Genomic DNA, 22,128 nt, shown 5'->3' with positions numbered 1-22,128 from the left:
CACTTGCCCCAAGAAGAATCAATATAGTACTGTCATTAAGCAAGCAAATTTATCCTTTCCTGATTGTACCTCTTCTTTTGTTTTGCTATTCCCTTATAATTTTTATATACTGCTTGCTTTGCTTTACCTTGTAATTGAGTCTTTTGTCTTCTCTGTATATCAGCATGTACTAGAAATAACTTCTTCTTTCTAAGCCTTTCTCTTTTCTCTCCTGTTGTTATGCTCTTGTTCCCTGTTAATAGCTGGGGTTGCCAGTCTGAGACCATGGCAGAAGGAAACGATGATGTCAGTGCCAGGAATAGTCACTAAATCAGTGTGGTTCAAAATTTCAGTGAGCTTGTGTCTCTGCTTAAAGCCTCAGGGCACTGTCATAGAGGATAATGTAACCATTTTTAATATTGACATAACTGAAGAGTTTTCTGCAGAGGCTTTTAGGAAGCTTGCAACTCTCCTGTAATTGACTCGTTAACTGGCTTAACTTCTTATGGATTAACTTCTTGTCCTGCAAGAGCAGGATGGCTGACACACACTTTTTTAGTCTGCTCTCTTTAGTACGGAGTACAGATGGTCCTCTGTAAATATGTGCTTTTAAACATCTTTTTAGAGCGGATATTGGGAGGCAAATGGGATGTTTTATACTGTGGTATGGAGGACAGGTCCCATATTAATAGCAGAAGAAAAGTATGTTTTTAAACTTCTAAGAAATGTGTAGATGTTTAGTGACAAGAGAAGTTTGCAGTTTATTTGAAGTGTTACTGGTTTTAGGGATGAATGTATGTTGACAGTATTTCTTTCTCATTTTTAGTGAATCAGGTTTTTTGCATTGGATGCAGTTTTACTCTAATATCTCTAATAGTGTTTGGTTTAGAATGGGGAAGTAGGGGCTGTGCTCATTTGCTTTCACTTGCTTTCTATAGGTAATTTTTTGGCTTTGTATGAATATTTGTCCCTGTTTTCTATAAAATATCTTCAATAAAATACCTGGGAAAGAAATTTTTGCTTGAACTCAGACACTACCAGTCAATTTCTCTTCCTCTGCTCTCTCAGAGGGAAATCACCTTTGACAGCCTTGTGTTACCAAGAGTTATGTGTGTGTGACAGAAATTTTGAGCATACAGTGCCTTCCACTGAAGACCAAAAGCTAATCTGCATGCTGCATGAGCTGCAAAAACTTTTGTAGGTCAGTTTAGGAAGGAATCTGTTCAGGGTAACATGGGTTTAAGAACATGTTTTAATATTTTGCTGGACTATGACTATTTTCAGCTGAACTGGGAATGAGGAAGAGAAGGTAGTACTTACATGGGGGTGCAGCTGTAGTCTCAGTTTCAAGGCTTCTCTTGTGCTTTTGCTTTGGAGGCTTTGGGGGGTATTCTAAAGGAGAAAAACCAAAACAGTTGCTGGCAAAACCTATTCCTCTGATATGCTTAAGGTCTATCAAAATCGGAGTAGTTTTGAGTGTGTAATATATTTTGTATATAAATGTTTGAGTCAATGCCTCAAGTGCTGTGCAGCCTTTATTCTGAGGGAATACACATTGAATTGCTGGTCCAGGTGAAGTGCCATTTGTTTGAATGGGGCAGATTTCATTTAGTGCTACAGACCTTTGTGGCAGAATGAGTTGCCGCATAAAGGGGGGGGGGAAGTAGCTCCAGTTAACTGTTAATCTTCTCAAAGGTTAAGGAGATGGCAATTGTTTAATTTGCTTCTAAGCCAGAACTTGTTTGTTCACCAAAATAAACTCAAAAGGAGGAGGTTATTATCCAGAGAATTTAAAACCAGGATTGAATAAACTGTGAAAATTTTTGTCTTATTCCAGAAGAAACTGGCCACTTGTCAGTCTCTTGATAAAAAAGGCTTGTGTGTTTGTTAAATCCTCAGTGGAGATACAGTAGATTACTTTGTGGAAGTGAAGAGTAAGTGCTAGTCTTGTCTGAAGGTGCACAAACAGTAGTTCAGATGTAGCATTTGGGTTGCTGACTCTGAGTCTGTCTAGGAGATAAAGAATTATGAGAGCAGTCATACAATGACCCACTCACCTGGCCTCCAAAAATTTATGATTCAGGGAATTTTTGAGCTAGACATAGCACTAATTTTTGCTTATTAGTGGTGAATGCAGCTACATTCAGACAAAGCCCCTCTGAAACACGTGAATGTAAACTGCTTTATTAAAGTTGTGATAAAGGGAATAAGCAGGAGGCGTGGTAAGAATTCCTGCTTGCAGTGGAAGGCATCAGTCAACTTGCTGGTCTGAGAGCAGCTACCATGTGCCCACACAGATGTGAGGCTGGCTGAGGTGTACACAAAAGTCTGTCATTCAGCATTACATCAAAGTTCCTCTTAAACCACCGGGAATGAGTAAGGAGCTCAGCTCGTGGTGCAAAGCTGCACTAAAAGAAAAGAACATTCAAGGATGAACTGAACATTGCCAGGAAAGGACACCAACTCTTTACTGTCAGACTAGGTAAAAAAGACTGGACTACTCTATTATGAAGTTAAAGATTAATAGCCTTATTTCATGTGCTATGAGGATCCCAGTGACAAGGGGACACTCTTTAGAGGTGCTCTGTTATCCCTGGAAAAAAAGGTACATAGTCAGGATAGTACATATATTACAAGATGAATCCCGTCAGTAGAAATGAAAAATTGGGAAGGAAAAAAGAAAAAAGAGGGAGAGATCTAGAGGTACTTAAGAAGCTAAGTCACATACCCAGCTCTGGGAAATGTACTTTACCAAACAAGTAATTAGCATTAGCCAAAGATGCTTTGTTTTGATGACAGTTCTGACAACTCTACCACAAGTTTGCTTTAAAGTTGGTACTTGTCTGGTCAGGCTTACCTCACAAAGTACAAAGTGTTCAAGTAACCATGAGATCACTAGAGCAAGAAAGGAGGAGGAAGTCTCTTGTCTTTGAAAAGATGCAGAACAGAACCTGAGGATGGCCACCAAAATGTGTATATGAGATGGAACAAAGTCTGAAGATAAAGAAATGAAAGGTGGAACAAGCAGAGGCTGGAAATAGAGTAAACTTGCTAAGCATCAATATTGACCCCAGAGGCCAAGCAATTAAAGTACATGGTACAGTGATAGAAACCAATTGTATAGAATAAGAATATGTATTTATTTTCTCTTGACGAATCACAGTGAGAAAACAGTCTGATTGAGGAAAAAAAGAATGGGAGTGGTGTTCTGGTCCCTACCCTGGGCTGAAAGTGGGGAAATAACTGAAGGTGATTTATACTGGAAGAACAAATAGACTGAAGGTGATTTATTCTGGAAGAGCAGTAAATACATATACGTGTTTTAAGAACAGCTATGTCCCTTCTGGTTTCTTTTCTTTATGTCTGTTTGTGCCTTGGTTGTCCATTCTGACACACAAAGAGGCTGATGACACATATGCATCTTGAACTAATCACAAAGCCTGTAATTTTTAAGCAGTTTTTGCAGTTCCAGGGAAGGAGCATGGAATGCCTGTGGGCTTGGATCATTCTGATGTTGCTCACCTGTGTTAAGCCTGGTTTTGATATATGTGTATGTGTCAGAGATTACAGCCTACAGTGCTTAGTTGGCAACCCAGAGGCAGAGGAAATGTCTGTGCTGTCAGATATGAGCTACTTAGTCTTTGTTGAAAAATGTCTATATTTTTTTCAAGACCTTCTGCTCCTGCCACCCTCTCAACTTCTATGGGCACAAGGGCCTGCTTATGGTGTGTTTAGGTTTTTGAGGTTTTCTCTTACCTGCTGGGAATTTTCCATAGCTTATTTACTCTTGTGAAAGTTTGGTCATGAACCACACTGAAAATTAAACTGTCTTGTTTCTTGAAACGTATTAATTTTATAAACCACAAGCAAAATATAGTGAGGCAGCTGCATTGAGAGTTTTCTTATATGACACAGCATTAACCTTAGCTCTGGCCAGCCAGGCAAGCTGTGAGAGATGGCTCACCCTGCCCCAGCTGGGCTCCAGACAGCTAATGATGAGAAATTACCAGTTGGGTAGAAAAGATTCTGGCAGCCCCCAGGCATTTTTTTCTCTGAGGTCTGATGAGTTGGCTTGTAATTCTTGAATAATCTTGACTGTCTAGGCTTTGTTTCATTATTCTAGTACATGTAAGTTAAGTTAATTCTGCAGATGACTAGAACAAGGGCATTTTATTTTTACTGGCTTTGTTCACTGCTTCCCACTATGCCCCCCTTTCCCAAGATGATACCTTTATGACTACTTTTTTTTTTTTTAATTTAATCCAGATATGAACTGTCAGTCTAAATAATGTCATGGCCATATGGCAGAATTGAGATTTCATTTAATTGTCTCTGAGTAGCTGATATTTTGTTCTAGCTCTTTTCCTGTTTGCCAAGTAAAGCCAGTGTTTTGGTACTAGGCTGGGAGAGGAGGAGTGTTCATTGACTTAGCAGCTTTCCCAAGACTGAAGAAAATGGTTGTAACAAAAGCAGCCCTAACATTACAGTAGCCTGTAGCTAAGGAGAATGTTCTAATGTGAGCCAACCAGACCTGTGCCTTGTTGAATTTTATTGTTTCTCTTCATAATGATTTGTAAGATACATAAGAACCAGAATGAGTGTCTCTCCAAACATAGCCTTCCTTCCTCAAAATCCTAAGTCTTTAGGCTTTTGCCTGGTTTCTTCAACATTCTTAAACAATAACTGCTTTTAAATTACCTGAAAGACTTGTGATACAGTCTGTTGGTGTCTGTTTCCTGTTTTCCCACATTTTGTTTCTTTCAAGGTTGTTTTTACTTTTCTTATTCCAGCTGCACACAAAGAAGCATCTTACTCTTAAGTCGTTATGACTGCACAAGAACATCTGTGTATTTTGTTTTATTCCTTTTCTTTTTTTCCTTTTGTTTTTGCCTTTTCCCCAGAGAACAGAATAACTACCCTCCTGTGTAAAATGCCCCTCTAGTGTAGCCTAGTACTGTTTCTGATACTCTCTGGTGAGTGATACATCAAGTGGCATGATTGCTCCAGTGTTGCACTCTTCTTGATCACCAATTTGGGATTTCCTGAGCTGAAGGAAGCTTCTGGACCATTAAGCTTTAATAGCTGCCTACAAACCCACACTCCATGAGTTCTTGTAGTGCTGGTTTGAATCCATGTATTTTCTCAGCCTCCACAAGACCCCATGGCAATAAATTTTGCAATTTCATTGTGTAGAAAAAGTACTTCCTTTTGTTTATTTTTAAACCTTCTGTCTGGTAATTTCATTGTGTGCTCCATAATTGTTGTTTTGTGAGGAAATCTTCACACCATTCATGATTTTGTAAGCTGTTTGTGGATGGATAACTTCTGTTTTCTGAGCTGGAGAGTACAGACCTGGGAGAGCTATGAGTGATTAGAAGCCATCTGTTCTTCTTCTCCACATGTTCTGGAGAGCACACACACTTCAAATTGTAGGTGCCCAATGATGTACATTGCTGTGTTCCCTCCAACTAACTGGTGATACTGCTTGCCTTTTTAACCATTGCTTACCATTGATGTGTAACAGCAGAGGGCTATCCACAAGAAAAAGCTTAAATTCTTCTATGTAGCAATATTAGAAAAGATCCTGTCATTGTATATGTGTATAGTTAGGATATGCGTATTTTTGTTTGGGTAAATTCACACTTTTCATCATCCAAATTCATCTGTGATTTTTTTTTTTTTTTTCCTCTTTTGTCTGTGTAGTGATTTGCAAACTCTGTATATCCTCAAGCGTAGCTTATGCTCTCTGGGATCACTTTCTATTGTCTGCATACTCTCAGAAGAACTGCTTTTACTAAGACAGGAGTCATACTTTCTCTGGCCACATGCTCTGACTGTTTAAATTTCACATAGTTCTTCCCATACGGATGAGAGCTCAACTGGGAGCCATTCATCAACAGCAGAAAACTGGCTGACAGCTATAAAAGCCATCGAGTTACTATTGCATTTTAAGGAACGTCCAGACTGCTTTAAGGAAGCACTGGAACCCCAGGGGTGTGGTTTGACACTAACACTTGGTGCACAATTGTTCTGTTAAACAGGAATGTCTTCAAGCTACACCTGCCATCCTTAAAGAATTACCAGCAGTCCTGCTGTAGCTCAGAGGCAAAGTGTTTGTGCTGTGAATATGATCATACCAGTGTACAGACCACTGGAAGGAAAGCAGTCTGTCCTTTACTCCTAAGAAAATCAAGCTGCACCTGCCTCTCCATAGAAACTTTTTGCTGGTACTTACTGATTTTTCCTCCTGCACTGACAGATACTGTGTCAGAAGGCTACAGTGTAATGTTTCCCCTAATGTTCTTTCTGTTCACATCTCCCCTTTTTAGATTTAAGAAGTGACATGTCCCTTACAATTTTGAGTATTTGTATTATTACACGTGCAAAAAATAGCTTATGCTACACTTTTTCTTTTAGGTCAATTTGGAGTAGGACTTGGTTGCTTGAAAACAGGCATCAGGTCTATTTATGAGGCCTCTGAGAGGTGTGGAGCTGTCAAATTTATGTATTTCACAGATACCCCTGCCTCTCTGGAACAGCAGCAAGGGATGGTGGAAGAAAACAAGTAATCTCAAACAGCATTGTATGCATTGCATTGAGGCAACCAAATCACGTGTTTGGTATGTTGCTTGATGTTGAGGGCTCCTGGAGCTTGCACCATGTATTTCCAGCTGGTGCTGGGGTAGAATTTTGGCTGGAATTTCACTGTGTTGTAGCACTCTGCAGTATCAGATATGTGCTAAACTAGGTGTCTGAGAGGCTCCTAAATTCTGTCTGTGTGGATGGTAAACTTGTAGTGAAATAATACAAGTACACAAATAAAAGCAGCACATGGCCTATGCAATCCAGGTTTTTCCTAACTTTCTCTGTGGTTTTGATCTATGATTTCACTTGCATATCCAGAAAATAGAACAAAATTTTGTATTAATATTAGTGAATTAGCAATGAGGAGTCATCTAGGTTAGGGCTGTGCAATTGAGATGCTTGTGAGTGAGTGCATTACTGGTGGTTGTGTGTGTTGAAAGACAGCTACTTAGCCTTCGTTTTGAGGGACAGCCTTCATTCTGGTAGGACAATTCAGCTATTAATGTCATGTATCATTTCACGTACCTGTGTGTGCCCCTTAGTGTGATCTTCAGTCTTCTTGTAGTGCTCTGTGAACCTATCTAGATTTTACCTTCTCTGGTACAAAAATGAGTCCTGTATTGATGCAGAATATTATTTTTCTTTCTCCCTTTATGGAGAGTAAATAATACTAGGCCTGCAGTTAAACTGCATTTAAAGTCTGCATTGTATAACTTACCTTGTGGATAAAATGTCTTTTAGTGGATAAAAGCACTATCTGTTACTGAACAACTGTTACTCTGTTGGTCTTAATATTCTTTTGCATCAAAGTTATTGTCACTGAAAACAGTAAAATGGATATTACTATTCTTGTAATAGTATATATATCTTGATGTTATAGCACCCAGAATTTTGCATGATATTTCACACTGCAATGATAGTACTACTCACTTGCCCAAAGAGCTTCAGAGTTTGTCTTCACTGAAATTTTCCAGTTAAAATTGTGCAAATACATTAGCCCAGGAGGTTACCTGTTGGAAGCAGAACTTTTTGCAGGAGGGAGAGAGAGTCCTGGAAACTGGCTTGTCTGTCTTTGTTTCCAGTTGGTGCTGCATTCCTTAGTAGGTTTTAACGTCTGAAACATGCAACATTTTTTCACTTTTTTGGGGGGAATTGTGTTCGATTTTTTTCTTCTTATTTTCCTTTTTTTTTTCTTTCCCCAAAGAAATGTTGAAATGAGAGTGCAAAAGTGCAACTTTTCCACCATGGTGTGGAGCAAACCCCAATTTGTTCCATTTTGTCTCTCCAATGCATTGTTACTACTTGAGTGCAGAGCTGCTGCTGAACATGGAGAAGGATGGCTGTATCGTATTGTTTCCTGGTCTGTAATAAACACACCTTTACAAATAAGCCCATCCTAAATTTTGTCAAAAGCACTGAGGTCTTCATGAATGTTATTTCATTACTTAACGATGGTATCTATTTTAACAGCTGGGATCTGTCTGTGTGGGGTTTTTTTAAATCTTCTGTTACAGAAGTAAATTCTCGTTATGTATTTTGGTGAATAAGTTGTCACAGAATTTTAAAGTGCTGACAGCTCCCATCTTGACAGCAGACTCCTACTTCATGAACCTTAAGTTGTTGTGCTTTCATAAAAAGAATCCCTTGAGTTAAGGTTTCTCAGTAATTTAACAGTATTTTTGACCCTACTAAAGTTAGTATTTAAGACCGAAATCTGTTTTCAAGTTAAGGTATAAATTAAATGTTTCTGCCTAGCTACATTTCAATTCCCTAGTGTAAAGTATTATGAAAAGGGAACTATGAAAATGCTTTGCTTTTATTTCCACTCCAGTCTCTTTCCATTTAATTAATTTGTCTTCATTTTTTGCTTTTCTAGAGTTTTAGAGTGCCAAGGGCTGCCCATTGTGAATGGGCAATGTGATCCCTATGCCACCGTTACCTTAGCAGGACCCTCCAGGCAAGTATTGCACGTTCAAAAGCTTCAGTTTTATGAGGATGGTTTCTGTTTCCTTTGTCTATTAGAAATTTGCTTTCTTGGATGGACAGCTGGGAGTATTTAAACACTGCTAGAATATGTTAAGTGTTGGGGGTGTGTGTGTGTATGAGCTACTGAATTATGCTGGAGTAAGTAATTTGAGTTTTATTTCAGTTTTGATTTATGTAAAGATCTGAATAATCTCTGAATAATTTGAATATCCCAGAGTATATAATTTGTGGTTAGGCTTAATTTATGCATCTTCTCACCGCACAGTTGGAGGCCAGTTTTTGAGCAAATTTATTGCCTAATTTTGGGCAGGGGTGGAAGAGAAATCTGAATACATCAACAACTTGCCGAGTGTGCACATTTGCATGTGAATATTTAGAGTGTCTTCACATTCAAGGTGTGAGAAATTAATGTGTATGTCAAAAATCCTCTATGGCTTGGTCCTGTAAATTGATATATGCAAACATAATAGCATGAATAAAATTTGGAATGAGGTTTAAGTGATGAGATTCTGCATAATACTCTTTAGTTGAAATTTGGGATTCAATTTTCCCATCTGTTATAAAAATTTCCTATGCTGTTGGATGTCACTGTTTTGTTTCTGCTTATCTAGTCATCTTTTATATCTGTCATTTTAGAAACAAAACAGCTCTGCTGTGACCTCAAAGAATCAGATTTGGTAGCATGAGTTACTATTAATGTTTTACAACAATTTATTGAAAATACTATAAATAAGAAGCATTCTTGACAAATATTTACCTTGCATGCAGAGGAGTCTTTGAGCCTGTCTGTATCCTTCATCCTTGTGCAGTTTGTTTTAAGCCTGTAACTCGTTTCAAATGACTGGTTGGGTGGCTATTATTGAAACTGTAAGGAGATTGTTTGACTAACCCTTGAATGTCCAAATTTACCTTTGTCTGCTTCCCTACACCCCCCAGTCTGGATAATGTATGACTGTTGATAATGTACTCCCTTCAGAATAAGGAGCATAGCCTTATCCTATTTCTATCTAGGTTTTGGTGGGGGAGAAGACTTGCCTCCTATCTCTAGCAAGCAGCATGCAGCTTATTCCCATTCACTGCTTTGTAATTGCTCAGTAATTGTGCTGCCTTAATCGTCTCCCGTTCTACATCCTGCTTGCCAGTCCCCTCCCAGATGGGTTTATCGGTAAAGAGGTTGATTGGCAAGTGTGACTGATGAGATGGGGCTGGCAATCTGTCCTGTGTCCTGGAGGAGATTAGTCTCTCTTATCTCTCAGCTTCTCCTAGGAATAGTGGGATATTCTTAATCTGTGTATCATTCTCCTCTCTGGATTTTCCAGTGCCTCTCGTTTTAGAGTAGGAAAGCTGCTTTATTCAGCTGCAGTTATGCAATGCCAAGCATAAAAATTTCAACAAACGTCCTGCTGTTTATTGTGTGATTTGTACTTCGAGTCATCAGACTTCCCGACCAAACCTCTTTCTGTGCCTGTATTATAGATGGAAAAATATTGTATACTGGTGGACAGGCCCATTCAAATCACACAGGAAGTCTGTAGCAGCACTGGGAATTAGATCCAGCTTTACTTGACCTCTATGAAATACAAAGTTGTCCAGTGAATATAAGCAGTTACAAACCATCTAAGCAGCTTTGGTGCATGAGAAAAGAACGATAGATTGTGGGATGAAATGATTAGTAGGTCAGTTTTCCACATGGCTGATGTGTCTCCATCTGCATCTGTTTTATCTATGCCTGCAGAGCTGTAGGGTAAGATGAGTGACACAGGACAGCACAGAGCTTTTCTCTTGTAGGTAGCGAGAACAAATCAAGCATAGGTTCATAACATTTGGAAGCCATCAAACAGCTGTTGGCTGGCCTGTGAGAAATGCATTGGCTGGCTTGAGCCCAGCACCAAGCAGTTCATGTCTGTGTTCTCACAGGCAGGCACAGGCGGATGGCATGGTCCGTAGGGGATGAATGGGCAGTGCTGGACTTGGTCAGGCCTGCTGAGTGTTTGGGAGGAGGTTTGCCATGTCTTACTCCTGCAGAACAGTAGCAATAGACTTCTGCTCAGCACTGCTCATAATAATTCACCACCATAACATTAACTAAGTGCTGCTGGTGCTGCAGGGAAAGGGGTGGTAATGTAGCAATAAAAATATTCTTACTGGAGAATCTTTCTGGATTTTTTGATTGTCACTGAAAAGCAGTGATTGATTTTTCAGATCAAAATTATAAAATATAAATCACTGAAATAGCTATGTTACTGTCTCCTGTGTTTTTAGAGTATGAGGAATTTTTGAGTCACATCAAGACTGAGACCATTGTCCAAATGTTGCTGCTCAGAGCCCCATTCTTGCTAGTTGCTTTGTACAAATAAAAGATTTTGCTATGTCAAGCAAGTGATAGAATAAGGGTTCAAGGAATTGTGTTTAAAATAGGATAACAATCTGTGATTTGTGCCACTTTAGAGGAATAGGAATGCATTGAATCTCTCTCTTAAATGTGTGCAAGTGTCTGTGCCTTGCTGTGCTGGAGCCACATGGCATTCCAGTTTTACCAGATAAATCAAGTGGATGGCTATTTCCTCCTCAGTGGCTCTGTTCTAGGATCACACTTCTACTAATGTTGTTTCTTACCCTTTTCTTTGTTTATTTTGTTTCCTTAATTCAGATCAGAAGCCAAAAAGACGAAAGTTAAAAAGAAGACCAACAATCCGCATTTTGATGAAGTGTTTTATTTTGAGGTTGGTATTTCAAAGGAACGGGTGATAAGCTGAAACACTATACTGTGGATAGTTGGCACGGCATCCTGCTCCATGTTGTGCCAGCTGTCATCTTTGAAGACTGTTTCAAAGCATGGTGCAGGGGAAAGAAGTACCCGGGCTCAGACTGGCTGTCTGCAGAAGGAGCAGTGTTCTGCTTCACCTCAGGTGCTCCGTAGGAAAAGCTTCAAGTTGGGCACTTCTGAGCAACAGGCTTTACACTTCATCACAACTCACCCCACTAGAGTTTTCAAAAAAGACAGTTAAAAAAAAGTTAAGAAAACTCCAAGCAAACCACACATGCAGAGAAATTGTATTTTTTTCTTAGTCTGTGTTTTTGTAGCTACTCCACCCTGTCTTTCCCAGTCAATGGGAGGAAGGGTATCTCCTTAGGAAGACTGAAAACTGCAGAGGAAAAATACACTTAAACTGGTTGTTCTGGCTGTCTACCAGTCTGTTGCAATACCAGTGCCTTTTCTCCAAGTGGGTGAAATCTCTACAGCTGTATTTAATACAGGGCATTTTCAACAGGTCCAGTTAAGATAAAGTATAACTTCTGTGAAAGTACTCATTTCGGTTCTTTCTGGCAGGAGTAGCTCTAATTGTGGTGTGTCCACACATACATGTGCATGTGTTTGTAATTTAGATCCCTCTTGAAGCTTTTCATTCTGTCTTCTAAAGTAGGTGTATCATTCTCTTTTTCTCTTGGATATCATAGTCCTGGTCTATGCTTCACTGTTCTATTTCAGTAGACACCCCAGAAGAGTATTTGGAATAACAAAGTTGATATAAAAAAGCCAGAGTAGCACACTGCAGTTGGCATAGATTGAAAAGCCTTTCTGCTTCTATGGCTTGCATCATTCAGATCACATTTGCATTAGAAATTGTTGCTGGCATAGGAATGGCACCTAGGGATGTGGTGTCTTGGATCAGTTCTGGGATACAGACAGCCACACCAGGAAGGAGAGCTGGGGAGAGAGGAGCCATACAAGTGCTGTTGCACCATGCATATCTGAAGTGCACATGTCATTCTTGATGCTGCTGTCTTCCCTCTCCTTCTACAAACCACCATCTTTGCCTACAAGCCAATAGTTGTACTGACTAATCTAAAGTCTGTTATACCAGCAGAAACGTGCTCTTGTTGATGTAATGTGTTTGGATACAAGGAAGAGATATAGAAAGTTCCTTTTTTGGTAGGAGCACTTTCTGCAGTGCCTGAAGGGCTGGAAGCCATGAGGGTAGGCCAGGATAGCTCTCTAAGGTAATCTTTGCTCTGCTAACCCAGCACATGTCATCCTAGGATATAACTGTCCTGCTAGCAGCTTTTGTGGCTGCTTCCTGGCTCTATGGAGTTGCTGCATGGACACAGTTAGCAGGGCAGAGATGCTATGAGACTGAGTGCTGAAACGGCACTGAGGTGTCTGTGTGTTCACCCAGGATTTCAGTTCATCACCTGGCCCAGGACTGTGGGTTTTGGCAGTGACACAAGAGTGATGCTGTATGTAAACAAACTTAAAATGGGCTTCCTTATTCTTGACATAGGCAATTCTGGAGGAGCCTGTCAGTGAGAACTTTTTAATGAGAATGTAATCCAGGAATTCAGACTGTAAGCCACAAAAACTTCACCTGATTCCTTCAGCCTTTTGTGTGCTGCAGAAACAGTGAATGATTGGTATTTAAACACTGAACTTGGCAGGTGGTGCCATACTGGGAGAGGAAGGAGAAAAACAAAGCATCTCCCATCTGGAGTTGGGAAGGAGGGGACTGGGGGCTTGCTTAGCTTGCCTTTATGCTGAGAGCTGGGTTGGGTGCAAGTACCAGCAAAAGCAAAACCTGAACTCAAGCCCATGCCCTAGTTGTTCTGCTAACTCAGAGCAAATTGAATTCTGTGTGAGTAAGAGCAGAGCTTGGGAAATGACTGAATCAGCCAGAACTCTGAAATATAATATACCCTTAGTGCAGACAGAGCCATCACAGATTTATGTCATTTTGAGAGCAGTTAGTACGTATCAGGCTAAACGTCTTCAAGGAACAAGGTTCAGTTAGAACTGCTATGACTGGGAAATACAGTCACTAATGAGACGTGGGCAGACCTGTGGCTGGTGCATGCAAACAAAGTGCTCTGATTCCTGTGGAGCTGAGAGATTCATGCTGCTGACAGCATTGTCACTTTCTGCTTCCAAACAGCTTCATCAGCTTTCCTGCAGCCTGCAGCATGCTGGTTGTCCATACCTCCAAGGAAGAAGCTGATCTGTAAAAGACAGTGAATGGGTGCTTTCCTTTCTACAACCAAAAAGTCACACTGATTTAATTTTCTAAATGAAAAATAGCTTATTGTTGGTTTGGGAAATAGAAGGGCTTATTTAAGGGATGCTGTCAATGAAACTCTTAACTATTCCCTTGATAGTTAAGAGCCATTGTCACCACTGCTTCAGCTGCAGTGTGATGTGGAACTGTGAGTGAAGCTACAGAAAAATGGTCCTCTTACAGGAACTCAAGAGGGAAGTGCTCAGGACCTTTTTGTAAACCTGCATGTGCTGAAAAAACTGGAGCAACTGATAAATGGTTTGCCAGCTTTGCCAGCTGATAAATGGTTTGCCAGCTTTGCAGCTGAAAGGGACCAACAAAGAGTTGTGCCCCCTTTTTTATACAATGTCATGGGTCAGATGGTTCAACCGTGAACTGGAAGTTTCCTCATCTCCAGTTCCATACAGCTATCTCTTTAGGAGTATCACTCTTGAGCTGTATTAATGTGAGCACTAAGTAGTCAATGAGTGAACAGAGAGATGTCATACATGCAGATTCCAGCAAAACTTCTTAGAAAGTGTTTACTTAAAAGGGACATGCCATAAGTTACACCTGTGCTATAGTTTTGCTAACAAATCCTGCGTTACAGGTAAGTAAGAGACTTAAAAGTTTGTTTCCTTATTAAAAATTATCCCATTAGCTTCACAATGGTAGTAGAAAATGTCATTTACAGTCATGTAAGATAATTTGCTGAAATGGTGAAGTATTGAAAGGCTAGTGTGAGGAAATTTGTGCTTAACTGCTTAAGTTGTAGACTCTACTTAAATCCACTGTGCTGTTGGGCTTACTGGGTGCATTTGATTCCATTCATCTGGAGCATTTGGTCTCCAGTGCTGCTAGTTGTGTCTTTTAGTTTTTATGTGTCACCTTGGAAGTGTTGCCTGCCTCACACATACACATATACAATAGCTCTGAGTGTCTTTGGGCAAACATTGTTCTCTGGTTCCTCTCTGCTTAGGTAACTTATTGCTGCCTCCCTTATTGCCATTTCTGTCTCATGTAGAGTACAAAACCAAGTAGCCAAGTTTGCTATAAAAGCCAGTTTTTGTGAGTGGGGAGTATTAAGCCACAAGCATAGTCAAACCTACAATAAAGTTCAGCTTCTGTGTGCAACCAAGAGCTGAATCCACACATCATCATACACCCTTGCATTTGATCAGTTCCTGCTGTGGTTTCAGCTGGGTGGGGTAGCCTTTTTCTCAGGTTTCTGAAACACTATGCAAAAATACAGCCATCAAAGTCTTTTTATAATCACGCTAGAGAACAAATTTTAAGAAATGTTTGTACTTTTTGTGCTAGTGCTCTATTCTTTCCTTTCCCTTTTTTTTTCCTTTGCCTATGCTTTCCTGTTAGTCACTCTTGCAAATGTGGTTGGTGAACTGTGCAGTTGCTTCTATATTCTGATATGCATTATACAGGCTAGGGTCTCTTGGGCAATTGACCTGCTTGGTATTTGTTGTATGGGCAGGTTCAATTGACTTCCAGGATATCAGCACAGGAAGAATGTCACAGTTTTAATTGGATACACTGCAAAATGTTTTTAAGGGTGGTTTTGGTTCCTCCCCCACCCTCTGCAGAGTGCCTCAGGGCATCTTGTACAGTTGTATTTAACACCGAAATATTAATTGTGCTTTTATTTCCCTAGATGGATTATGAAAGTGGTGCTCCTTTCAGTGGTATTCTTCTGTTGTCAATGTAAACTTAAAGTGCTGTAGTAACGTTAAGGTGGTCTTTCCCTGTGAGAAAAGTATGGAGTATCTGTTTATTCTTGGATATGATTGTGTAACCACCGCATTTGTATACTCAGTAATCTGTTTAGTCAACATGTTTATTTACTTGCATGAATGTTTTCAGTATCAGGACTGAAGTCACTGCTGGTAGTAAAACACTGTGGTCTTCCAAAGCTGTATAGAAGTTACATCAGAATGTTTTTGTATTAGATCAAGCTGTTAAAGTTTCCTCCTTTTTATTAGGTTACAAGACCCAGTAGCTACAACAAGAAATCCCATTTTGATATTGAAGATGTTGATGAAGTGGACAAAATGGAGATTAGGTAATATAAAATACATTATTAGTACAAAATTGTCTTCCAAATTTCTGTAACTTCGTAGTAGACTCTGCAAAGTGGCAAGCATGGTTCTTCTGTTGATAAATCAAGATGAGGTTTTGTCACTGTATCTGTGTGTTTATTTTACTCCACTGTCCTGTAGATTGTATCTTCAATATGTGTGTTGGTTGTGATACAGGAGAGATCCTTATTATTTTCCTTTGTATCCTAGGTACACTGTGTGTATACTAATACACAGTTGTCATTAAGCACAGCCTTTTATGTCTGGTCTCCCCTTTTCTCTCTTCCTCCCTCCCTCAGTTTCCTAGGACAACCCAGAGGCTCTGTGATTCTCTCAGTTAAAGGGTGTGTTTTTCTTTTATCACTTAATTTCAGCAGCCGGTATAAGGTCCTTCTTCTCTGAAAGGAAACTCTTGAACTCAGAGTTTTTCTGGGGCAGAGACAGTTTCTCTTCTCTTTTGCCTTCCAAACTTCAATTCTTTATTGCAAGATTTTGTATGATCAAAGTGAAATCATTTGCACAGGAAAAAGGCAATTCTGATTTCAAAACCAAAATAATCCCACCCCACCCTGTGCCACTCTGTGCCACCCTCTTAGTGCTATTTTAAAATCTGCTGAGGCCAGCCAACAGTATCTGTGGGACAGGTCTAAAGAGTGGAGAGAAAACAATAGGAGGTGCAAAACTTGAAAGTGTCATGTGCATTTTACCATCACATACCACTGAAACTTGGAGACTTCTGGATGCTTAGTAGAGGAAAACTGCTATATCTGCATCAGGTGGTGAGAAATTCTCCTCTCCTTTATGTTAGTATTTGGAGGAATAATAGTAGCACTGCCTCCCTCCCCAGGCATTCTCACTAGAGAGGCAGTGAGGCATCTTCCAGAAGGTTCCATAGCTCCTTCAGAAGCACAACTGGCTATAAGGAGAGGAGGGGAGATCAGGAAGGGGGAACAATATGTACTCCCAGCAAGCAAAACACATCTGTGTTCACAGATGGATGGATTGAGGGCTGTTCTGGTTTGGCAGTCAGCTGCTGGTTCATGTAGCCTGTCAATGTAGTATCACAGCACTACAAGACCATTAATAGATTTGTGTTTGCCATGGCCCTGTGAGGCAGGAAGGGGAAGCTATTCATATGTGAGAGAGACAAGAGCTGTGCTTTTTCACAGAGAACATCTGTGGCAGGCAGTGCAAAGGTAGCTGCCTTAGGGGCAGCCCACAGCTAACTCATGGGAGAAAAAGCAAAGGCCCAGGGCAGTGCTGAGCTGCTTTGGTGGTGTCAGTGTTGCAGCACAGCAGGTGACCTAGTCCTAGCACTAGACTATATTTCTGCAAAGCTGTGCATGGTGTAGGTAGATGTGGAGTAACATGCCCCAAATTCCATGCGATGTATGCGATGAAATGGGCAACTACACCATGTCTCAGGAGTCCCAGTCTAGTCTTTTTAACCATAATGTTCAGCCATGCACTGATTTTAAATGAAAACTATTTTTTTATAGTTTTGAAGGAGATGCTAGACATTGGTATACAGTGGTTACATATTGCTTAATATTTCAATGATTCTTATTTTGTACTTTTGGGCTCTAAAAACCACAATTTTTTTTTACTTGCTATGTATATTTTCTGGACAAATGACTCATCTGCAACAATAATGTATGTGGAGTTGTGCTTCAGAAAAGTCTATCATTCCTGAAAACCAATATATCACAGTGTGGTAAAGCTGAATAGTTTGAGAAGAGACTTGCAAAATAGTTGGGAAAAGATTAAGCACTTAAATAACAGACGAAAACAGATACAGTGTTAGTCTTGGTTGGGCAAATTCTCCTTAGAGCTTTTGTCCCCTATAAGACAGTGTGTTTTTGTTTCCATCTGAGGTTCCCCTTCCACCCCCGCTCACTTCCTCCTCTCTGTTTAGTGAGAGTTAGATTGCCCCCATGCCCTCTGGACAGATCATAGAATTTATGGGTTTGGGGATTTGTTTTCTTTTTCTCTCCTGAGAAAAATACAATTCCACAGGGTAAAGAGGAGACTTAGTCTCTCATGATTTCTCTCTAAAGCCATGAAAAGTTTTCTCTTTTTGAGTGGGTGTAGGAAGTTGTAGGCAGGGCATATCAACACTTGGGGACCAGATGTTCTGGTGAATTCATTGTTCCTCCTCCCCCTCTCTGCTGTTTGTTTCTTTCTGTGACTACAATCTGACCAGTTTCAGAATAACACTTGTCATAATTTTGTCTTTTAAAAATCTTGGGAAACAGTAATCTTTTAGAGTCTGAGATCTATGTATTAAGATTTTTATTAGTGCTGCTTATTCTTTGTACTCCAAGAGCACAAACGAATACCTTCAGAATTTGCATGCCTGCTCTGCTTACTGTGTAGTGTGAGATCTACTTTGAGTTGTTAGTTCCTCTTGTACAGATCCTTTGCACTGATTTTTTTCTGTAACTGTGGGGAAACCCTTTGGCTGTCTGTGTTTGAATGTATTATTGCTAGTTGGCATCTTGAAAGAGTTTGGATAAACTGGAAACCAGTAGCCTGTAAATAAATACTTGGTAAATTTTAAGTTTGACTATGTAAAAAGGCTTAAGCATTCCTCTCCTCATGAAGCTGCTTTTAGCTGTCTGAACTCGTTAGCAAGATAGTGACCCACCAAATGTGGGGAAAGGAGAGAGGAGGTCAAATTTTCAAAGTAGTTTTTTTCCTTTTGGAGAATTCTTGCCCTGCAGAAATATTGTCCAAATAATCAGAGTTTGAAGAAGTTTACCTAGCAAGTGTACAGCGTGAGCTGATGGTATATCTAGTGTATGGCACTTGATGCAGGAGACATTGTTGAGATGTACAAGGCTTGGAGGATATAAAAGGAGCATCTTCTGTGCTTGCATAAGACAGGATAAACCTTTAACAGGACTGTCAACATCTGTTCCTTGGCCAGTCTACAGTGACTTGCTTGACACCAGGAGGGTTGTGTAAATATGTCCATGACTGGATGACTTGGCACCTTATCTAAGTTAAAGTTGCTCTTCTAAAATTGTCATTGTTTGAAAACCTGTATTTTTTCCTGTGTACCTCTTTTCCCCCCAAACTTTAAGCCACATTCAAGTTGTCACTTCGCTGCAAAAGAGTCAGCTGATCTTGTTTTTTAATAAAAATAGCTCTAAGAGGAAACCTTAAAATACATACAGAAACACCTACCCTGGAGTTTGAAACCCTTGCTTCAAGGTGGGTATTAGTGGTGTTCACCTACATGCTGGGTTGGACACCAGTACTTTTGCTTTGAATCTCAGTGCAGTTGTTCTGCATCCAAATGTTAAAGAGCATATGAAAGGGAAGAAAGGATCATCTAGAGATACATACCAGGACTTCCTGAATGTGTGAGACCAAGTACGAAAATTTTTGTGAGCTTCAGCCAATACAGAGATTATACAGATTGGTAGAACTGTCCAAAGACATTGAATATCTCTATAGAACTAGTTTAGGTGCCATAAATATGTATACTTGACACAGGAATCTTCATAGGAGCTAGAAACAGGGAAGAACTGTGTAGACATTCAGCCTAACTCTGTAATGATGCCACTTAGCTGTTAGCAATCCCAAATTAGACAGGGACTGACAGTATGGGGTCCTTCAATAACTTCGCACTTTTTCCCCCTGCTGTCCATTTTACCTGTGTTTTTCTGTTATCTGGGATAGTCAGGCATCCCTCTGAATCTTTATCAATATGGACAGTGGAAACAGTAAAGATGAGAAAAAGTTAATTTGAATCATTCATTTCACTAATGTTTTATGGAGGTGAATTATAAAGCTTTAGAACTCTAAGGTAATGTTATCTCTTTACTGTTTGGAAACCATTGCTGTACAGTTTCAAGTCTTTCTAACTCAGACTTGAGGGGAAAAACCCCAACAAATTTGGAAAAAAGTTGGGATTATTTTTTGTATTTTTAAATCTCTTAATATTTTGTAATAATTTGTTTTTATTACAGAGTTGATCTTTGGAATGCCAGTAATTTGAAGTTTGGTGATGAGTTTCTAGGAGAGCTGAGACTCCCATTGAAATTTCTCCGACAGTCTAGTTCTTACGAAGCATGGTATTTGACATTTTTCTTTTGGAGAATAAGTAGAAACATATGTCTGCTCTGAAGACTTAAGAGTAATTACTGCTATGTGATAAAGTTTAAATGGATTTAATCTGTATCTTTTTTGTAAGCAAGCCAAAGTAATCTTAGCAAGTGTAAGAACAAGAAGTTTTGATAATGTGATTAGAGGTCTCAGTCTGCCTCTCTGTTGCATGTGGGAGTTCTAATATGTTGTTTTTATGGTATTATTTACTGCAGTTCATCAGCAGTGCTATGGTTTTAGTGTGTGGGTTTTTATCTTATCTACATAAATCTTTATGTTCAAAACTTCCCATATTGCAGTTGTTGCAAAATAGACTGGAAAACCTAATTAAGAAGTCTGATTCAGAACTCTCAAGAGTTTGATACAAATACTCTGTGTATCTGTACAATTTCAATATGCTTATGTATAGCCTAAGAAAATCTTGTGTTCCAGTACAAAGTTTGTCTTATTTTTTGCCTATCAGGTATTTCCTGCAGCCCAGAGATAATGGTAACAAGTCATTGAAACCTGATGACCTCGGTTCCTTGAGGTTAAATGTGGTTTACACTGAGGACCATGTTTTTTCCTCAGACTATTACAGTCCGCTGAGAGACGTCTTGCTCAAATCTGCAGATGTTGAGGTAATTTGCTTGTACTGTTTGTTGTTTACTTGCAGATCATCACAGGGATCTCTGAATGTTTGTCACTATCTTGCTGGCACCATAGCTGTGTAATTAACAGAGAGGTCAGCTCCTCCTTTTCAGACCTCAGAACCTTGTTAAGCTCTGCCATATCCCTGGTGCTTGTTTTCAGTCCTTGCAAAGATCTTTATCTGCGTGCTGTATGGTGGGTGAAGGCACACCCAGGAACACAGTGGTTTTAGAAGCAGCGTATTCTCTGTGACTTTTTAATTTCACATGTGAAAATGCCAAGCAAGCTTGAGTTTGATGAATTGTTTTCTTTTACTGGAGAGGAACAGGTTTGTTTACGTAATTGAGAAAAACCCAAACCAAGAACTAATCCTGAAATGTCAGAGAGTTGGACCATGTGTGCCCTTATGTATACTTTTTACAGTTGTAATGGTGCCTTTGTTTTTTCAGTACAAGAACTGGGTTGTGTACTCACTGTGACTTGAAATTGTGAAGGGTTAGATAGAATCCTTCCTCTTCACTTGCTTCCCAGGCGAGTGACATTTACTGAAAAGACAGCCATTAAAAATGTGGGGAATAAAAAGAGACTGTACTGTAATAGTTTTTAAATTGCTGCCCTCTTGTGACCAGAACTTACAGCCCACAAAAACTGGGATATGAAATCCACCCACGTTATGTACATTTGGGTAGCAAGGCATTGCAACTGTTGTGTGGGGTTCTGCATTAAGAAGCTAATGGGGAAAGAATGCTTGTTAGAGAAGGATTTCTCAAAGTTTTTATTTTCCACTGTTCAGCCTGTTTCAGCATCAGCTGCACACATTTTGGGTGAAGTTTGCAGAGAAAAACAGGAAGCGGCCATACCTCTTGTCAGGCTTTTCTTGCACTATGGCAGAATTGTGCCTTTCATAAGTGCCATCGCGAATGCTGAAGTGAAGAGAACTCAGTAAGTACCAAAAATAAGCTGCTATAAAATGTACCTAACCTGCATTGCCTAGTGCTAGAATCCTCTACTCAGTTTCTAGAAATATGCAATTTCAGAAGAAAATTTCAGATTGGTACCTTTTCTTCCGCGTTGAGTGGCAGAGTTCTTTATAAATTTTTTCACTGCTCTCAAGATCAGATGAATTTGACCTTTAGGAGGAGTTCCCATGATTTTTTGCGAAACTGATTTGCAAGACTATTGTAACATCTGAGAGCAGGGATTTTCACTCTTCTCAGTCTTAAGTCTATTTGATAAATGAAATTCTATATTACCTTCAGCTGTTCATGTGAAATTATTTCAGCTTTAACATGTTCTAATAAATAATTTAGAATAATGCTGAATAAATAGTGCTGAGTAAGTTTTGTTGAGTTTGTTCAAAACAAAAAGCAAAATTTCTTCCTAATCATGAATATTTGTCAAGCTGTGTGTCTGATCTTTCCAGTTAGAGGGTGAAGCATCAAGAATGGGACTGAATTTGGCATGGGACAGCACAAAATGAAGTTGGGTTTTTTTGTTTGCTTTTTTCAAGTTCCTTGTTTGACTTACTGGTGGGCTGATAGTTCAGTAGTGTAAGATCTAGTGTTCACACCAAGCAGGTCCTAAAGGGCATTTGTTGCCACAAGCCTTGTGCCTGTGTAGTCATGCTCTTGACTAACAGTAGAAGAGACAATTGGAAGTCAAGAGGAATGACAGATACCGACTGTAAACTTCTGCAGTACAAAATAAAGTCTTTGTGT

The 22,128-nt window shown here is 39.6% G+C and overlaps 2 protein-coding genes across 4 annotated transcripts in view; one reads left to right on the top strand and one right to left on the bottom strand.

The window, feature by feature from the left end:
- The window catches only part of TMEM255B (transmembrane protein 255B), a 261,876-nt gene that overhangs the window by 59,528 nt on the left and 180,220 nt on the right, over window positions 1–22,128 (bottom strand). The window lies entirely within an intron of this gene.
- Window positions 1–22,128, top strand: part of RASA3 (RAS p21 protein activator 3) — a 125,616-nt gene that overhangs the window by 83,140 nt on the left and 20,348 nt on the right. For all 3 annotated transcript variants that reach the window (XM_085053545.1, XM_085053554.1, XM_085053562.1), the window contains 6 exons: window positions 8,441–8,521; window positions 11,201–11,273; window positions 15,572–15,651; window positions 19,645–19,749; window positions 20,244–20,400; window positions 21,204–21,352. In XM_085053545.1, the coding sequence (XP_084909671.1) occupies window positions 8,441–8,521; window positions 11,201–11,273; window positions 15,572–15,651; window positions 19,645–19,749; window positions 20,244–20,400; window positions 21,204–21,352 (645 nt within the window). The remainder of the gene's footprint in view (window positions 1–8,440; window positions 8,522–11,200; window positions 11,274–15,571; window positions 15,652–19,644; window positions 19,750–20,243; window positions 20,401–21,203; window positions 21,353–22,128) is intronic.

The sequence above is a fragment of the Lichenostomus cassidix genome, chromosome 1 (assembly GCF_008360975.1).
Source record: "Lichenostomus cassidix isolate B80296 chromosome 1, HeHo_3.0, whole genome shotgun sequence".
NCBI classification, from domain to species: Eukaryota; Metazoa; Chordata; class Aves; order Passeriformes; family Meliphagidae; genus Lichenostomus; species Lichenostomus cassidix.
Note: the sequence above shows the minus strand (reverse complement) of the source record. Positions and strands in the feature narration are given on the sequence as shown.